Source organism: Aristolochia californica, unplaced genomic scaffold, assembly GCF_029961685.1.
Source record: "Aristolochia californica isolate CCGP_79_NKW_82.1479 unplaced genomic scaffold, dmAriCali1.0.hap1 SCAF_13, whole genome shotgun sequence".
Lineage (NCBI taxonomy): Eukaryota > Viridiplantae > Streptophyta > Magnoliopsida > Piperales > Aristolochiaceae > Aristolochia > Aristolochia californica.
This window is the reverse complement of record NW_027181804.1, coordinates 28175945-28195130: the sequence shown is the minus strand read 5'-3', so window position 1 is coordinate 28195130 and position 19186 is coordinate 28175945. Positions and strand designations below refer to the sequence as shown.

The following is a 19186-nucleotide window of genomic DNA, read 5'->3' as shown; positions in this document are numbered from 1 at the left end:
TCTTCTCTAAATTGGACTTGGAAGGCAAGTTATCATCAAACCGGAGTTCGGGAAGAAGATATCCACAAAACCCGAGTCCATCTTCTCGATTTCGAATCGCAACACCATGATTTAATTCCTAACCCTCTAATCTCTTTATATTGAGAAAACAATTAACTTTATTCGCGGTCTCCTGCTCTCACCAGTATCGCTTATTCTTACACTTAATATATTGCTAGATTGATCATAGCCGGAGATTTGTCCCTCCCCTCTGAAAACAGTTCACTATTCTATGCAGGTTCCACTTTCCTTTCACTGAGCTCTGGTTAACTCTGTGTCCGGACGGTTTTTCATCTGGTCGTTTTTTATGGATAGGAGCTCAAGAATGGATTGGGCTGTGCAGTAGGAAATGGCCTGCACTGTGACCATCGGATTGACGCCAAGAGCAGTGGGGAAGACGCTCGTGTCCGCCACGAACAGCCCTTCCACTTCCCACGTCTCTCCTCTCTCGTTCACCGCCGATTCCTTGGGGCTCACACCCATCCTGCAACTCCCCATCTGATGAGCTGAACAGATTGGCGTTCGCAGATCCCTGAGTCTTCTCGAACTAGCATGCTTTACGAACATCTCGAACTCCTGCGAGCTCGCCAGCTTCACGTTCAGTCTCTCGCCGCTGCAGTGGTGAGTACCAATCTCCTCCGCTCCCGCGGCTGCTAATAGCCTCAGCATCTTCTCCAGGCCTCTCTGCAGGTTCTCTTCGTCGAGGGCATCCAATTTGTAAGACAGGGATTTGGGATAATTTGCGACGCCGGACCCTTTGTCCCTTGCCAAGGCGAAAACGTGGGCGGTCCGTGAGAATCGAGTCATCCTCTCTTTCATGTCGAGGCCTGAAAGCCAGGGCGTGACGACCGCGAACATTGCCGGGTGCAGCGACGGCGTCTGTATGACGGCGCCGTAGCCGGAAGTCTGGAAATTTGCAACCACGGTCGACATGGCCGTCATTATTCCTCCCTCGTAGCTCTTCTTCTCGTTCTCCGGCCAGACATCGGTAGAAACACCAGAGGAAGAACTGCTCTCTGGGAAGTAGCCCCAAGCCATGACTGTGGGATGAATATGGAGATGCTTTCCGATGTTGGGGTTCTTCAGTCCGCTGCTCTTGAGTAGAACTGGAGTCCCCAATGCGCCGCAGGCAACAATGGTCACTCTGGACTCTATGAAATGAACCTCCTTGCTCTCGCAACCTTGCCCTGCCCTTTCGAAGACGACGCCAGTCGCTACCTTCCTCCCCTTGTGCATCCGATGCAGCACCTTCAAAGCACTGCAGCCAGGCAGGATTAACCCATTTCCGGAGCTTACCAAGTCCACAAGCCATGTCTCCTGAGTACCCTTTTTTCTCCCGTCTTTGCAACCCAAATGGCACCATCCACAGTAATGATCAGAGGAGGAATTGCGAGGAATATTTTGCACAGGATACCCCATTTCCAAGCATCCTTTCCGCAGCACTGCGTTATTGAACCCCTCTTCTGAAATCTCTGATTGAACGCCCATCCTGTCGCACACCGCATCCAGGGCCTCCTTGAAGGCCTTGCTCCCGAAAAGCTCCAGGCCATACTCCTCACACCATTCTTTGGTGACATGGGGCGGCGTCTTAATAGACGCCGACCAGTTCACGGCAGAGCCTCCGCCCACCGTCGACCCCGCCAGCAGCAAGGCGCTCAAATTGTTGCTGGCGACCATGGCCAACCCTTCGTACATTTCGGCCGTGCTAGGCCCCTCCAAGAGAGAGAGGTTGCTTCTTGCATAGTAGTTTCCTTTCTCCAATACGATTACCTTATAGCCGGCTTTGGCGAGAACGCCGGCGACCAGACCACCGCCAGAACCTGATCCCACTACGACGGCGTCGCAGACGATGGTCAGAGAAGGAGATGAAGAACCGTTTTTCCCCTGAGGGCGCGGGATCGCAGCTGTCTCGAAGCCGGCTTTGTTGAGGGCTTCAAGGACTACTATTTTGGGATCATTCATGTTGACGATGCATCTGTGAAGAGGCCCAAATCGATCCTCCTCTGTTTCTTCTTTTACTTTCCCTGCTGTTTCCATTTTCTTCTTTCGGTCGACGAAATCAGGGTCCGGTCCGCGGTAGCCGATAGCTTTCCATGCCATATTCTCCCTCTTCTCGTCTATCTGAACGAGAACAATTTCTTTAAGAATTGAAGCAGAAACAGAGATGATGATTCAATTTCAACAGAGAACTAACAGTATATTTGGGATGAGCTGGTGCTATTAGGAAAAGACTTGAAACTAGATAATGACATCTTCTGGTGAAAATCACAGTTCACTAGCCCAAGATTTCCAATTTTACTCATTGATTTAATGAAACTGTATGCTTCTTGACGTTAATTCTGGAGGCTTGAACCACGGATTAAAACTAAGAAGAGGCTGCACTTCGATCGATGTCAAAATTCAAAAAGATGTTTTTCTTTCCTCAAATCCTCGCCAGCATATTATATGGAAGGAGAAAAATTGAAGTATATATGACAGGAGCAGAGAAAGAGTTCTTTTAATTACCAGAGCATAGAAAGATCGCGCAGTCAAGAACTTCAGGCACTTGAACAACATCTGATACAGGACGAAGGAACTACATGACCAAGACAAGAGGATCTGCTCTCTGCGGTGTAGTGGCAGCTGTGAGAAACTCTGCAAGTAAGGAAACCGAAGAGACACACTCGCCCATCCACACATTAACAGTGTGCCAAACCAGGTTGACAGTAGCCACAATGCCAAACGAAGCAATGGCATCAATGGATGTCTCAAGCCCCCTGATATCATGCACGCCACCTGTAAATCAAACTCCCAAATCAGGACCAGGATTGCTCTTATTAATGGATCTCATGATGCTGAGACACAGGTCAAGAAAGTTCAGGAAAGCTCGTCTGGTAATGCAGCCGTGCTGCAAGACTCTTTTTAAAAAATCTTTAACATGCAGAGAGGCAGAAAGAAACAGGGATTGGAGAAATGTAGTAGTTGGTCAGCGATATCGATCTTACATATTGAACAGTCGCAGTCTTTGAAGCAGAAGTGCCGTAGAAGGTTTTCAGATACTCGTCTTTGCTGTCCGGAATTTGGATAGACGGCACAAGGGCATCGCAAATAGCATAGAGAGACACCATCTCGCGACTGGAGAGGAAAATGGGGTGAGGAAGGCGGCTGCGGGTGAGAAGGGGATGACCGCCGTCGGACGCCATCTTGTTCGAACCGGCCGTGATGCTGTCGGGGTCTATCCCAGTCAAGGAATCTCCCACACTCCTGGAGGACGAGAAGCCGCCGTGTTCCGCTTGTGTTGAAATTCCATGCGAAAAACAAGGAGAGAAGAGATTAAGAAGAGCAAATTAAGATCAGGCAGACAGGAGTATTTCCCGGTGACTTTGAGTCTAAAGATGGGTTTGTTGTATCAAATGTAGACAGGCATGATGCACGACTGCAACATCTAACTTAACAGCGGTTGGCATTGAATTCATGCAACTGGATTCTTACTCGCGCTGCTTTTAGCTAAATTACAGATGGGTCTCGGCTGGATCTTCCTTCTGCGATGGATGACATGAAGAGAATTAAATTGGGAAATTCTTACTTCCTCATATATTGCCACGGTTGATTAACCAAAAACAATCAAGAAAGAGTTACAACTTACTCTACTGGGAAGTCAGAAAACCCAGAATTCATATCAGAAAGCAAATACACGATTCAACAAAGAGAATTATACCTCTCTTTGGGGTCAAAGAGGGATCTAGAACATGCTTTGAACGAAAAGTGTACTTTCACATCTTCTGCCTGGTGCAAACATGGTTATCATTTTTCACTGGAGTAGGACGCAGGAAAGGAAGATGATTTTGACGTTTACCCAACAAACTGCCGACGACGATGACGAGAGACAAAGAGGGGACAAATGGGTCGGGTTCAGGTTCATTAATTTAAACACAATATTAGTTGGGTTGACCCAAATTCGAGTTCACCCATTTGAAATATAAATAAAATAATTGATTAAAACCTATAAATTTTTAAAAATAATTATGAAAGATATATAATTTATTTAAAGTATAAAAAATAAAAAAAGAACTCATTGGGTTTTACAACCCTAAACTCCTCGACGATTATTAATCAAATGATCAAAATATACTTTGAGTCGGGTTTGGGTTGGGTTTATTAAGTGATCGGGTCAAATTCTAAAGCGATCACATAGCCAAGCCAACAAAAAAAAAACCGAGCTACATGAATCTTAACAAAAGAAGAACTAAGGATCTTTCGTCTATATCAGACCCTAAACCCTGAATCATAATGAACAATCACAATTTCATTTTAAGTTAAGACGTGACACGAGTTCTTGTGTCGACAAATCCAATCTCCACCATACTTTGCGATTTTAGCAAACTCGAGTTTATGACATGTATTTGAATTTTTGTATGGGTTTTTAGTGAGTTTGTGACAAGAAAAAGTTGGTGAAAGTGGCTATCCATTGAATCATACAAAAAGGGTAAATCATAAATGAGACCTATTTACATGTCACATGTCACTAAAATAACAACTACCTCACCTACAAGTTACAACTACAAAATCTCTCCCTTACCTACCTAACTCAACTACTAACTCTCCATAGCCAATAAAAATATAGCAAACTCAATTAAACCTTTAATTAAGTGGGTATCATCTTCATAACAATAAACAAATAGATGATATACATATAACATATATATATATATATATATATATATATATATAAAAAGATTTTATGTAATACAAATTGATGACAGTTGAGGATTTAGGTGTGAGTTAAGTGTCACCTAAATATTAAACTATCAAGGCCTATTTATTTCTGGCTTCAATGTGCAATAACTTAATCAAAACCAGTGAAAAATTATAAAAAAAAAAATTTTAATAAAGATTATCATTTACTAGGGTATTATGTGGCTGAAAGTTCTTCTTCTTCGTTTTTCGTTTGCAATTGCTTGTGCAGACAATCCTATGGGAGGTGGGTGGATTGGCAGGGAATTAGTTCTATTCCAATTAAAGGCCAACCGTGAGTTTGAAGTATGGTCACACTCACATTTCTAGTGAGAAACCGAAGGCGTGGTAGTTCTCTTTCCAACCAAAAGACAGGTTGGTTGTAGAGGGCTCAATGGATTAATTAAGTAATCTATCACATGCAGTTGGATTGAGGACGTACGCTGTCCCAACCCCACTATACATCAATGATGGAGACCAAGACCAAATATCCAGGCCGCAGCTCCCCGCTCCATCACATGCAGTTGGATTGAGGACGTGAGCTGTTCTTACATGCATGCATGGTGGTCGTCTTGTGCGTCTCCGTTCAGCCATTGTCAACAGTATCTTTATCTTCCAAAACAAAACCATTGAAACAGCAGAGTTATTCATGGTTTCAGAACTCGCTACTTGGCTGGGTTGCAAGAAAATCGGTAAACTAAAATTCATAGTTAAAGAATAGCAACTCGGCTGGACCGAGAATTGGAAAATGCAGGGGATTGGAGTTGCTCACTTAAGCTGGATTTTACCAGGTCTGAGTCAGAATTGCTAAACCATGGCGCTGCTGCTTCCCTTGGCAACAGCAGAAAGCAGAAAGCAGAATTCATTAACACAAGGAACTAAAATTATGATAGTTTCAAAAATCACAGGACGAGGAGATGTCAAAGCACTGATCAAATCAATCGCAGATGGGATCAGAATCAACCTGACCATCCAACCAAAGAAAACTGGTGTTCCAGTTCCCAACCACAGAACAGACTGTTGAAGGCATGAGAATTGGGTTGTCTACAAGAAACCAAGATTACTTACTCCTGATAGTTAAAAATTGCATTGAAGGAAGGCACACACAATTCTCTTCCAGTTTCTAACATGTTTCAGTTACTTAAAGAGTGTATCAGCAGTTGAAGAGTACCGACCCTGCAATCTGTTTCTGATTTCCCAAAAGAGTTCCTCAACAGTTATAATAACAAAACTTAACAGCACATCACAGGCTATAGATATCCAGTTTTGTCCAGAGAAGAAAAAACATGTCAACCAACACTTGACCATATACTGTAAAGCAGATGAGTTAACATGATTTCTTGCTATCCCCCCACAGTACCAAGAATTATAAACAGCATGACAGATTCCCACTTTAGAGAATGAAAATGATAGCAAATCAGTTTCCTTCACTGTTTAGGAACGGGGAAATGATAAAGACCTATTTTTTTTGGCATATACGAATAACGGAATGACCTGAAGAAAACCACAAAATGCCGACAGAAAACTGTTCACCCTATTGTAAATTTTTTCTGGAGCCTCCAAGAAGCTCCAAAAGGATCACAAAGGAACCACATAAGACATAATTCACAGTCAACTAAATCATAAGCCTGTATATCTTGAGCTTTTCCCTGTTTTGTCCATAGAATTGAACCACATGAACACAACAAGGACTACAAAATGCTCTGGACACCAAGTCATTAGCCACTAGTATTTGCTTCCTGCAGACTACCGCTGCCTCCAACAGCAGGTGCAGCATCATTACGAGGGGGACCATCAGGTGTAAGCTCACTATTCTCGACTTTAGCAACAGAAGGAGAACTCTCAATATTTGCACCCTCACTTGATTGAGCAGCTGAAGTTGTAACCCCAGTCTCATCAGAACCACCCTCCATTTTTCGCTGCTTTCGAGGCTTCTGAGTAGCCAAATTCATATTGGAAGAACTTACAGAAGATGGGTCCTTAGCGGCATTCTTTGCATTTAATGCTGCAAACTCTCTTGAAGCATATAACTGCTGCAGACGGTAATCAGTTTCAGGTCGGCGGCAGACTTTTCTAAGGGGGACTATTTCCTGAATATAAAAGAAATTACCTTACCTTTATTAGTCATACGATTATCACTTTAGATGTTAAAAACATGCACCAACTAACATCATTAAGTCCCAGTAAGAGGCTTCTTCCACTCATAAGCAATAACGAGAAAGTGAGTACCTCTGACTGGTCATGATCATAGCGGACTAGGAATCTGCAGCGGCATCCACGGATATCATGCCTCCGTCGTTGTGCATCAAGGACATGAGCATCAAAATAAAGAGCCTGGTCTTTACCTTCCTAAATATGGAAAAAGTTTCATAAAAGTTGAAGTCTGAGAAGCTGCATATATCTGAAAGACAAAACACAATAATCCATAGGATATTCACAAATATGGCACTACCTGAAAACAAAGAATAAGGTCTCCTTGAAGTACTACAACACATTCAGTAGTTTCACATGGAAGAGAACGTTGCCTCACACATTTGCGTACATTAACCCACTCATCCTCCTCTGCACCAAAACCTGAAAACCGAACCCTAACTTCCTGGAAAGGGTAGGGAATCGGTCATAGAAAATGGAATCGCCATCTATATTAAGGAAGTAGAAGAAAATCTAGACAGATTGCAGAATAAGAAGCAGATGTATGTTCAAAATCCAAATCCTTGAAATTCCAGTGCCCAGAATTAGAATTCAAATACAACATGATTTTCTCCGACAACTGGAATTCCACTTGCATTCTTGGAGGAAAGAAAAAAAAATCGGATTTATATTCTTCCTCCTCCCGTAATAGAATTCCATCAGATTCATTGCAGCCATGCAATTCCAGGGAAACTAACCACACCCACAATATGAGATTTTGGACTCCGTCACTATTGGTTTTTGAGCGCTATACAAACAACAGATAGTAACAACATATCATGTCATACAGTTCAGTATTTCAGGTATGAAACACTGCAGCCTAACATTTTTCAGGGTTTATAATCGTAAAGGCAAAGGTCAGAATAAAATATTACCGGATCACCTGTTTCAAACATTCTATGAGATATGAAGCTTGCCACATCATACCTGAGGGAAACGAGTTAGAAAAAACAGAAATAACATAAATACAATTCCAGATCTGAGAAACAAAGTAAAAATACTTTTTTTATGAAAATACTTAAAAAAGATATATTGGAGGTTTATTATGAAACTAATATGCTAAAAATCAACTACCATCAAGGAGTGATAGAAATGTTTTGCATCAGCAAGCTGTATATAAAAATACTTAATAAAGATATAATGGAGGTTGCTGTATATAATATGCAAATAATTTTTGCAAATTTAGTCCTGACCAAACCAAACAACTCCTTGACGATCATTAATGTATTTATAGAAGTAAAGCCATTTGATGAAGCTGGCCACGTATTGAAAAGGAAAAGGAGTTAAGATACAACATGAACAGATAAAGAAAAACTACATTCGAGGTAATCAAAATTTAACATGGAAGGAATCTTGAGTAGTTAAATGCAATAACCTATAAAGAAATTTTTTTTATCACAAAGAAAAAAGGATTCCATTATAGCCTCCGAGGGAGGAAAGAGTACAGACAAAGGATCACAACAAAAACTAAAATCCACGAAAAGAGCTCCCCAGATAGAAGGGTCAAGAAGCATGAAAAGAGGAGAGAACGCCTTACAGCGACATGCTGTCGGGAGACCCCTTCCCTAGCCAAGGTTGCAATGCTATTGGCACTTCTAGGGGTGTGCTCCCAAGAAATATTCATGTCCTTACATACGTCTACATGGAAGATGTTCTAGTGTACATAAAACATGGAAGATAATGAATTTGAGCATCCACATGCAGGTTTTTACATGCTTGTAATGAAAAGGTTGTGGATAGAGTGCTTGGATCTCATGTAAGGTAAAACTTAATATCCTATTAGGTTATTGGAAGAACTTGACATCTGAAAGTCATTGCATATCAGGTACTATCTTGCCCTCTTGGTTCTTTCACATTCAGTGGTGGTTTGACCACTTTTCACCGCACATCTGACAAGTGCTAAAAAACCATCTTTTGGAAAAGGCAGTCAGGTAGGCCAACATATGCCTAATATAAATCTTATCTACCAGCAAACCCACATAACATCATGGCAATCAATCCTGAATGTCAGAACCAGTATACAAGTTCTAAACAAAATGAAAAAATGCGTAATCTCACATTGTACAGAGAATCAAATCTGCTGGATGTGCACTCTGTATCACTCATAGCTTCCTTCTTTTAAGGGTTTTTGAACCACTTCAAGCATTTTCTAAACAACAAGGGAACCACAATTCCTGGTTCGATGGCTATGCACACGACATGAAACCAAGGAAAGAACTTGGTCTCAGACATGAGAGTTACAAAAGATTTTTTCATGGAAGGGTAATCCCGGAAAGGCAGGTTTTGGGGGTGTTATCTCAGATTCCTCAGGCAATCAGTGTTTGTCATATGCTGGTCCACTAGGCATTGCTGACTCAACGACGGCTGAGATTCAAGTTCTTCTCAATGGGCTTCGTGTTTTCCGAGACCATTGTAGTGGTCCTCTTCACATTGAGGGGGACTCAAAGGTGGTAATTGGTTGGTGTGAAAAGGCGTCGCCCCCCCCCCCCCCCCCCCCCCCCCCCCCCCTCCTAACGGCATTGAGATTCTTTGAGGGAAATTACTGAAATTGCTTCTCAATTTTCTTGTATTTGGTCTCACATTCCGAGATCTACTAACTCAGTGGTAGATGTGCTTGCCAAAGTCAGGAGCTTCCTTACAATCTCTTGTTTTTAGGGATTTTTTCCCAGTTTTTTTGTAATTCTTTGTTTTTTTTTTGTTAATATATACATCCTTTTAAAAAAAAAAAAGAGTTACAAAAGATTATCTGAATTGAGATTGAATTTTTGCTTCTGAAGCAGTGATCTTATTAAGTAGCTCAAGGCTCAAGCAAGGGAAGAAACAACAAGAAATAGACCACAAGAAAACAAGAGCATTCAAAAAGAAAAGAAAATGAATTAAAAAGGGCACCCTTAACAGTCCTATTCCTAGCTAAAGAGTCAGCATAACAATTAGTTTAGCCAAACAACCAGTAAAGAGTTATGTATTTTTTTAACTTTGAGTACCCAACTGGTAAAATAAAGCAAGTTTTTTTTTCAAAAAAATAAAGGAAGTCCTCATTCCCAAAGAGAGATAGTAATCAATTACGACATACAAAGGAACAAGAAATAAATGGCAAAACAGAAAATTTACCTATTTTTCTAGCCACATTCCAGCACAAAAGTTACAGCTAGCCAGATATAGCAATTAGGCCAGATACATTCTGAACAATAATTAGAAACAGATAAATAGAAACACTAACCATGCCCCATCTCTAGCTGATTTGGCTTCAAATTCAAGCTGATTGCCCTCTACAGTTATTTTTCCTTCATAAACACAAGGAAATAAAAAAATGACATGGATATAAAAGTGCAAAATTATTTTATGAAACATAACAGTACAGAGTAATAAACATCCCCCCACCCCCCACCCCCCCTAAAAAGGAGTAAGAGTAGTCAACATAAAAAATTGAAGTGGAGGAGCAACAGAATATAAATATATTTTAATAGTCAACAAAATACAACAAAGTGCAGGATATAGCAGATGATAATATATTTTAATGATCAAATTACCTGGCTGCGTAGAAACTGGCACAGGCACATTTCTCGTTGGAACTGAATCATCCCGAGGCATAGGCATGACACTCAGCTTCCCAGGAGCCCTGACCAATTTTGCTTTTTGAGCATAACGTCTATTCTGAAACCAATTCCACACCTGTAACAACTCTACAGCTATTACTACTGGCAAGCTGCCAAGAGAGACCTGAGCATAAATAAAAACAAAATGTGCCCTCAAACCTGTTTTGGCTGCACAACAAATTTTCCTGCTCGATCTACCGATGAACTACAATCACAGATAGCTACATCAGTCGCTACAAAAGGTGGATTATGGTAGTTCTAAACTTTCCCACAGACAAATTTTAATTTATGTAAATACCTGAATTTATCTGCAAGAGAGCAGATAATCTCACGCGCAGGTATTGCATTGTTGGACTCTTGCAAGCAAGCGTCCATATCGGCTACCTTTTTAAAGTAACAAACATAACAAAAGTGAAAACCAAGTGTCACATAACATAACAGGCACCATCATGATACATAAAAGTACATTGAAAAGAGAAAGCAGACAAAGCTCCAACAAGAATCAAACAAGACCAATATAGAGAAGAGCAGAAAAGAATCCAGTCAAAAATGATAATACTCTGGCATGCATTCTAATTTTCTCCTCTCAAAGGGTAACTTCTGATTCTGTAACATCCTTCTTATTCAAGAGAAGAAAATTTTATGAGATCAGAAATAGGAAAAAGGCTTTCTTTCAGATAGTAAGGGAAAGTATGACAGGAGGTGAACAATGAGAAGAAAAACTAAAGCAAGATGTATGAAAATGGCCAAAATGAGATGAAACAAGTGAAGATAACACTGAGAGAAGAAAAGGAATCAAACAATTGTGACCAAAGGTGAAGTCACTTCTTCCATTGATGAAGATCTGATCAATGAATAACTTCGCTCACTCTCTTCTCCATGAGCTGGGGTTTCCTCTTCCATTTTCTTCCTCTTCATTGTTCTCAGTTTCTTTGCCCTATTATACTTTCTCCTTTTTAACAGAAAGAATACTAGCACAGAGCCACTAAAACGTGTACAGAAATTTGCATCCACGTGTTCCGTATCTGCTGCTGGCAACAGGGAAAGACGATTCTAGCAAAAATGTATCACCGACCGCTAACATGACTGTCATAAGCGGAAATAAGATGTAACACTGGGAAATCTTAATATTCAAACTTACTAAAAAAAATTGAAATATTTTTAGATATGTAGCTTATTAAATGACTTTTGAAGCTTATTAAATGACTTTTGAACCATCATAAATTGTATCAAGAGAAGCAAGACTAAATCGTTTAAGAGATATAGTATCCAGGAAATAAAGAAGAGCCCATATTTTAAATAAAAAACAGATGACCTCTCTGATCTTCTTTAACCAATGAATACGATTTAAATAAAAGGAAAATAACGACGTTCAACAAGGAAGAATCAACTAGCAAGTTTATAAGGTCTGAAATAAGGAAGACTCGTGAACCGATAATAGTTATTCATTTGGTTTTTGTAAAATGTTTCTAGACAGAGTCTTCAATGCCACCCCAACTGAACTGGAAAGTAGATAATGGACATGTAAAGTTAATAGTGGTGGAGAAATCAGTGATGATTGTACGAGATATTGATATGAAGAAACATCTGGTCTGATCAAGGGTAACTATTCCTTTTGATAATGACAAAAATTAAATTTTATTATGAAGAGGCTCCCGGAGGAATGAGAGTATGAAGGATCATATGACAAACAGGGAAAAGATAAAATCAAATACATTAGAACTCATGTGGAGGGAAGGTCATGCCCGACAACTATATGTACCTGGCCTACTCCTTCAAGGGTGACAAAGGTCAAGTGTCTTGAACTACAAAGGGTGAAAGATGTCCTTTAAAGAAGAACAATCCCTACATACAACCCTAGCTTTGAGTAAAAGTAGGAAAAGAAATACCCAAGGGAACACTCTAGCTTCGTGCACTGATGAGCAGTAATTGATTCTTGTTGGATCCATCATTTAAGGAATACCCAATGACCACCATTGCTTCATGTATTGAAAGTTCAAAGTTTAAGGAACACCCATTGACCCATCGTAGCTTCATATATTTAAAAGAGACGAGTAAATTCTTCAGTCCAAGGATTCAAGTATTAGCAGTCACTGCTTCTACTGCAGTTTTATGTCCCATTTATCATATAAATGCTCCTCGTATGCATTAAAATCTGCTTAAGTTCAAAAATCTTCCTGACATTTGATAAGATTTTCAAAATTCTGTTCCCACAGTGGAAACCAGAGATCCCTCTTTTTCCAAATAATCCTAATATATTTAAATATAACTAATACCATTACAGTGAGAAAGTGAGTCACTGAGTCATTTTCCTCCTGGTTGGCTTAATGTACTTAGATAGATGATCCTCAGAGCCAGCAAATATTGGAGGCCAAATTGAAACGGTGACAGATCAATAGTCCTGGCTTACTCTGGGCCAGTCAGTATTATGGATTCTGTAGACAGAAAGTAAAGCTCTTCTAACAGGCATCAAACTCTATGCGTCTTATTCAATCCCCTTGATAGTTGAAGGTGATTCAAGACTTTCATCAATTGGATGAAAAGAAGATACCCCACCCCAACCCCAACCCCCCCCCCCCCCCCCTCAAGAAGACTTAGCTCTTCTCAGCAAATCATTTGGCAGCACTCTTCTAGGGCTGCCAAGAGCGAATTAGACTCTCTTGCCAAGATTGGGGTCCTTCACCCCTCCCTTGTAACTAGGAATTCTTTTCCCCTTTGGACTTTGTATTATTCTTTTTTCATTAATGCAATCATCACCACTTTAAAAATGTAGCATTTAAGTTGGGTCCAAATCCAACCGACAATGACAAGCCGAAGTTAGGAGGCATGTTCCCAGTTAACGACCACAAGATTTTACCTAACTCTAATCTATGTAGAGTTATTGCCATTAACACTTTCTCACACCGTAAAAGTCCAAACAAAGGGCTATAGGCCTAAGACGTGGATGACTACACAGATTCAAAGTAAATGAGGCACAAAGTAGACCCACCAAAAACAGACACTTTGTTTTGTTTTTTGTCAAAACAAAAACAAAGAATTCTCTACAATCATTTTCCTGTAAAAAAACAAAAAAAAAAAAAAAAGAGTTGGGTCCAGGTCCATCCCAAGATCCTAGCCAAAGTTAGAAGGTCTTTTTCCCAACTAATAACCACAAACTTTATCCTGAGTCCAACCGATGACGGATTATTCCACTACCAAATAGGAACTACCACAGGCCAAGAAAAAGAAAACAATCAATTCGAGGTGGCATTTCCAACAAGAAGAAAATGATCAAAAGCCCCTCCTACTGGTCAAGAACCTTTGATAGAATTCACTTATCATTCCACATGAATGTTTCAGATATCAAACAGTGTGCCAGGACTCATGAATTAGATTGGACAATAGATTAAGAGGCAAATGACTCTCTCTCAAGGCAATGGCATTGATTAGACTTCCAGCATTCATAATTAAGGCAATGAAAATAAAAAACTCCCAGTTTTATTTTCCAGACAGAAGTAAATAAAATTTCTACACAGACATGAAATCCAATTAATCTCGAAAATAGTTAACGAGCTAAAAGATCTACTAAAGTAGATGACTTTGGAAATGCCCCCCTCACAGTTTCCATATAAATTATGTCTTTCAAATACAATGTCCTCATTCATCTACCAATCTCCAAAAATCACAAGTGCCCGCTGAATTTAATACTGTGAAACCCTCTCATCTTCCATAAATTCATTCTCAACACCAATAAGATATCCATATTCTCATTACTTGCCAGGTGATACAGTGTACACTTGGTTACACAAATCTTCTCCCAGAAATTCACTAACAACCATTATTGTTGTATCTATATACAACAAAGAATATCTTATCAAAAGTTGGGACGAAAGCCACTAAATGCTTCCAAAAAGTGCATGGAAATTTTTCTAAACAGAGCGCCTCCTTATGCAACCAGAGAGTGTACTGCTAGGCTGGTATTGTCAAACGCCTAGCCAATATAACCCAAAAGACCGGTTTGTTAGATGCAGAAAGCACAACACTTAACCCAGACCTCAAACTCTAACACCCACCGTTCCCGGGTTCAGACCGCTGCACTCCGAGATTCAAACACGGAACGTGGGCGCCAACTCTGATACCTTGTCAAACGCCTAGCTAATAGGACTTCCCAGGAGGTCACCCATCCTAGTACTACTCTTGCCCAAGCGCACTTAACTTCGGAGTTCTAAGTCAAACACCTAGCCAATACTATCCAAAAGACCGGTCTGTTAAGTGCGGAAAGCCAAGTACCTAACCCATCAGTGGTGGACGGAACTACCTAACTCTGACAGGTTTAGCCCAATTTTAGAATCATGATGGCACCAAGAAATCCATAAACATCCATTCAGTCATCTCACCAATACCATATGAGGACCAACACAAAAAAACATAAAATTGAGAATGAAAGGGGCAAAAAACAGAAGAATTAGCAGGGAGAAGATATTCATACAAGAATTTATCCAACAAGCAAGTCATGCGCAACATTCAAAATCTCCAATGAAACAAAACATGAGAATATCATGCATGAGGGAAAATGCAGAAGAAGAAAAAATAGAAATTAATAGAATCAAATAATAAACTCTTATCAAATTCCAACTCGACAATGGAATTGACAATGGAAATGGCAAAGAATCGAGTTTACCTCAGAGGGTGTGAACCGGAACGCAGGGCCTCCGCTGTGTGGTGGTCGGCCCATCCAGAAACAGCAAAACAACCTCAGTAATATACAGTATCTTTTTTTTTTTCTGCTGATTGTGAGGAGAGGATATTAGAGGTAAAACTAATGTTGGTTTCGCATAGCGGTAGAAAATCTAGAGAAAGATTTTCCTTTTTATCGTACAAAACAAAGACAAAAAAGAATGAAAGAAACTGTAGGATATAGTAGACGAGTTTTGGAGGATTTGGAGGGAAGGCCCAGGAAGATATCTCCCCCGGATTTAAACCTATTATGTTCAGTATTCACTATTCAGCAGTACAGAAGAATTCATCGACATGAAAAAGGAGGACAGCGAGGAAGAGGATGTACTCCAATTTGGAAATTGAATGAATACATGAACATCAGGAAGCTTTGGGAGTTGGGTTTCGGCCTTATTGGCTGGATGGCACCTATTTGTTTTCAAACATCATCGTCATAACACGGCAATTATTTCCATATTAGTAAAGACTATAATGACAGTGTCTGGCCGTGTGCTGCGCTGGTAGAGGAGCCTGAGAATCGAGAAGAGCATGCTTCCAGCCGAGTGCCACTGCCGACTCTGGTGAACATTAGAGGAGAGAAAATCAGAAAGAAGTAAATTAAAAGTGTGTCCGAGGTTAGTCGGACACGTGGGGAGAGGGAAGAGAGGACGCCAAGGAGCCTGCAAAACCGTTTCCTCTGTTGTTGTTGAGGAGGATCCCCACCTGGCCGCCGAACCCTCGGTGGTTCCCCACCAACCGCTGCAGTGGACGACACCCGTTTCGCCGTGTTTCTGCTCTGTCGTCGCTGTTTGGTCACAGGCACCCACGTAGTCGAGCAAAAGCAGCAGGCGTCCCCAATTGCCACAAGTATTAACGGAAACACTTGTTAACATTTTCAAGCACAGGTAGATCCAATCAGAAAAGTTAATTGGTGGAAACACGAGAAATGACTAATCTTATTTTTCCGATATTGATGGTACAGTTGATACAGTCGTTTATCATACTGCTGTGAGCAAATCTGAAAAACCACTTAGTACAAAATAGACAAAATGATTATCTCAGCCATATGACAGACGATTGAGATAATTGTTGATCATGATCAAACAATTGCGATAGCATTTTGCATGTTTAACATGACTTTTTGTATTAAATCAACCTTTTTTTCAATTAATATTATATTTGTTTTTTTATTTTTCTATATATGATAATTTTTAATACTTCGAATAATGTAATTAGTATTTACATTGTAAAAATCTTATTTTAATGCAGAAATAATTTCAATCAATTCTTATAATGCCTAGTTATAATCTTATATTACCTTAATAATAAATAATAAACATAGCTCTCAAAAATCTTTGGTAAATTCAATAATGTAAAATTTTTAATGTTTGATAAAAGGCAAATATTTTTTAAATTATTTAATAAATTTTATGAATCATAAAAGAAATAGTTTGATTCAATGGCTAAAAACCAAGTTTAATTTGCCTAAAAGGGGGAAGACCATTGGTTGTAAGTGGGCTTTTAAAACAAAAAAGAGACTCTTTAGGTAATATTTAAAGATATAAGGCAAGATTTGTAGCCAAATTATTCACTCAATAAGAAAATTGATTATCACGATATTTTTTCTCCTGTTTCAAAGGATGACATTATTTTCCTCAATGGAGACCTAAAGGAAGAAGTTTATATGAAACGACCTAAAGGTTTCATTTCAAAGGAGAATGATCACTTGGTCTGTAGACTTAAGAAATCAATATATGGGATAAAACAAACATTTCTTCAATGGTAATTAAAATTGCATCATGTTATTTCTTCGTGTGGTTTTACAAATAATATCATGGATCAATGTATATACCCTAAGGTCAGTGGGAGCAAAATAATTTTCTTAGTCCTATATATAGATGATATTCTTCTTGTTTCAAGTGATTTAGGTTTACATCATGAGGTTAAACAATTTCTCCTTATACAATTTGAAATGAAAGATATTGGTGAATCTTCTAATGTCATAGGCATAAAAATTGAAAGAGACAGATCCCGAGGGATATTAGGATTATTTCAAGAAACCTATATTAATAAAGTTTTAGAAAGATTTCATATAAATAATTGTTCATTTGGTGTTACACCTATTGTCAAATATGACAAATTAAGTTTGGAACAAGGTCTAATAAATGATTTGGAGAGGGACCAAATGAAAAATATTTTTTATACTTCTGCAATTGGGAGTTTAATATATGATCAAGTTTGCACAAGACCTGATATTGCATATGCATTTAGAATGTTAGGCAGATATCAAAGGAACCCAAGTTTGGACCATTGGAGAACTGCAAAGAAAGTCATGTAACACCTTCAAGGGACTAAAGACAACAAGCTTACATATAAATGACTTGATCATCTGGAGGTGATTGGATATTCAGACTCTGATTTTGATGATTGCTTAACTCTAAGAAAGTCAACATCAAGATATGTTTCCTTATTAGTTGGAGGTGTCATTTCTTGGAGAAATGTAAAACAATTTTTAATTGCTAATTCTACTATAAAAAAAAGTTTATAGTATGTTTTGAAGTGACATGAGTCAAACTATATGGTTGAAGAGTTATTTCGGGTTTAAAACCTGTGAACACAATTTGCAAGTCATTGATGATTTATTGCAATAATTCACACCATAGCACCCAAAAGCAAAGGGAAGAATGATGACCCTTTACATAGAGGATGCCAATTAAGTTGTGAAGTGCATGTCTCCAAGATGTGCTTAGTGCCTCTTACCACCCAACATTGTACTCCTTCCACCTTTAGTTTCTTTTTCTTTCTCATATTAATTAGACTAGAATGAAAAACCATAGTGACCATCAATGACAATATGCAAGAGATATGCAGGAGAAGAGGGGGAGGGCTCCCCTCCCCTTACCTTAATCCAACGCCGTCAAGTAGGATGTAGAGGGTTCAATGGATTATTAATGAAGTAATCTATCAGATGCAGTTGGATTGAGGACGTACGCAGTCCCAATACATTAATAATGGAGACCAAGACCAAATATCCAGGCCACTGCCCCCCACAAATTTCTCCATCACATTGTGATAGGAGAGATGTTCTTACATGCATGGAGGTCGTCTGGTCAACAGTATCTTATCTTCCAAAACAAGACCATTGAAACAGCAGAGTTCCTTCAGGACGAGTGTCATTCATGGTTTCAGAACTCGCTACTTGGCTGGGTCGCAAGAAAATAGGTAAAGAATAGCAACTCGGCTGGGTGACCCAGAATTGGAAAGATGCAGGGGATTTGAGTTGCTCACTTAAGCTGGATTTTACCAGGTCTGAGTCAGAATTGCTAAACCATGGCGCTGTTGCTTCCCTTGGCAACAGCAGAAAGCAGAATTCTTTAACACAAGGAACTAAAATTATGAAAGTTCCAAAAATCACAGGACGAGGAGATGTCAAAGCACTGATCAAATCAATCACAGATGGGATCGGAATCAACCTGACCATCCAACCAAAGAAAACTGGTGTTCCAGTTCCTAACCACAGAACAGACTGCTGAAGGCATGACAGTGGGTCGTCTACAAGAAACCAAGATTACTTACTCCAGAGTTAAAAATGGCATTGAAGGAAGGCACAGACAATTCCCCTCCAGTTTCTAACATGTTTCAGTAACTTCACAGTGTATCAGCAGTTGAAGAGTACCGACCCTGAAATCTATTTTTGACTTCACCAAAGAGTTCCTCAACAGTAATAATAACAAAATTAACAGCACATCACAGGCTATAGATAGCCAGTTTTGTCCAGAGAAGAAAAAGCGTAAAGCAGATGAGTTAACAAGATTTCTTGCTATCCCCCCCCCCCGCGGTACCATGAATTATACACAGCATGACAGATTCCCACTTTAGAGAATGAAAATGATAGCAAATTAGTTTCCTTCCCTGTTTAGGAACAGGGAAATGATAAAGACCTTTTTTTTTGG

At 39.6% G+C, this 19186-nt stretch overlaps 2 protein-coding genes across 3 annotated transcripts; both read right to left on the bottom strand.

Moving 5' to 3' along the window:
* Positions 1 to 134: 134 nt before the first annotated feature.
* Positions 135 to 3424, bottom strand: LOC137949109 (long-chain-alcohol oxidase FAO4A-like). Its single transcript, XM_068795383.1, has 3 exons — positions 3024 to 3424; positions 2545 to 2814; positions 135 to 2160 (listed from the first exon to the last, which is right to left on the bottom strand). Exons 1-3 carry the CDS (start codon positions 3219 to 3221, stop codon positions 292 to 294), a joined length of 2337 nt encoding a protein of 778 aa, XP_068651484.1. The 5' UTR covers positions 3222 to 3424; the 3' UTR covers positions 135 to 291.
* A 2767-nt stretch (positions 3425 to 6191) lies between these two features.
* Positions 6192 to 16061, bottom strand: LOC137947925 (protein SAWADEE HOMEODOMAIN HOMOLOG 2-like). 2 transcript variants are annotated; one of them, XM_068793778.1, is made up of 10 exons: positions 15957 to 16061; positions 15199 to 15811; positions 10837 to 10922; positions 10698 to 10743; positions 10473 to 10614; positions 10163 to 10226; positions 7818 to 7869; positions 7205 to 7348; positions 6982 to 7101; positions 6192 to 6842 (listed from the first exon to the last, which is right to left on the bottom strand). In XM_068793778.1, exons 2-10 carry the CDS (start codon positions 15250 to 15252, stop codon positions 6471 to 6473), a joined length of 1080 nt encoding a protein of 359 aa, XP_068649879.1. In that variant the 5' UTR covers positions 15253 to 15811; positions 15957 to 16061; the 3' UTR covers positions 6192 to 6470. The 2 variants fall into 2 exon arrangements, with proteins under 2 accessions (XP_068649879.1, XP_068649880.1); XM_068793779.1 differs by lacking the exon at positions 15957 to 16061 and having other exon boundaries at positions 15199 to 15301; positions 15583 to 15586.
* Positions 16062 to 19186: the final 3125 nt, after the last annotated feature.

Excerpts from the sequence above, each read along its gene's own strand:
- LOC137947925 (XM_068793778.1), bottom strand. The coding sequence starts at position 15,252 with ATGGGCCGACCACCACACAGCGGAGGCCCTGCGTTCCGGTTCACACCC. Across the intron at positions 10,615-10,697 it reads TTGTTGTGCAGCCAAAACAG|GTGTGGAATTGGTTTCAGAA; the intron begins GTTTGAGGGCAC and ends GAGTTGTTACAG. Across the intron at positions 6,843-6,981 it reads ATGATCATGACCAGTCAGAG|GAAATAGTCCCCCTTAGAAA; the intron begins GTACTCACTTTC and ends TTTTATATTCAG.
- LOC137949109 (XM_068795383.1), bottom strand. The coding sequence starts at position 3,221 with ATGGCGTCCGACGGCGGTCATCCCCTTCTCACCCGCAGCCGCCTTCCT. Across the intron at positions 2,815-3,023 it reads AGACTGCGACTGTTCAATAT|GTGGCGTGCATGATATCAGG; the intron begins GTAAGATCGATA and ends TTTGATTTACAG. Across the intron at positions 2,161-2,544 it reads CGCGATCTTTCTATGCTCTG|ATAGACGAGAAGAGGGAGAA; the intron begins GTAATTAAAAGA and ends GTTCTCGTTCAG.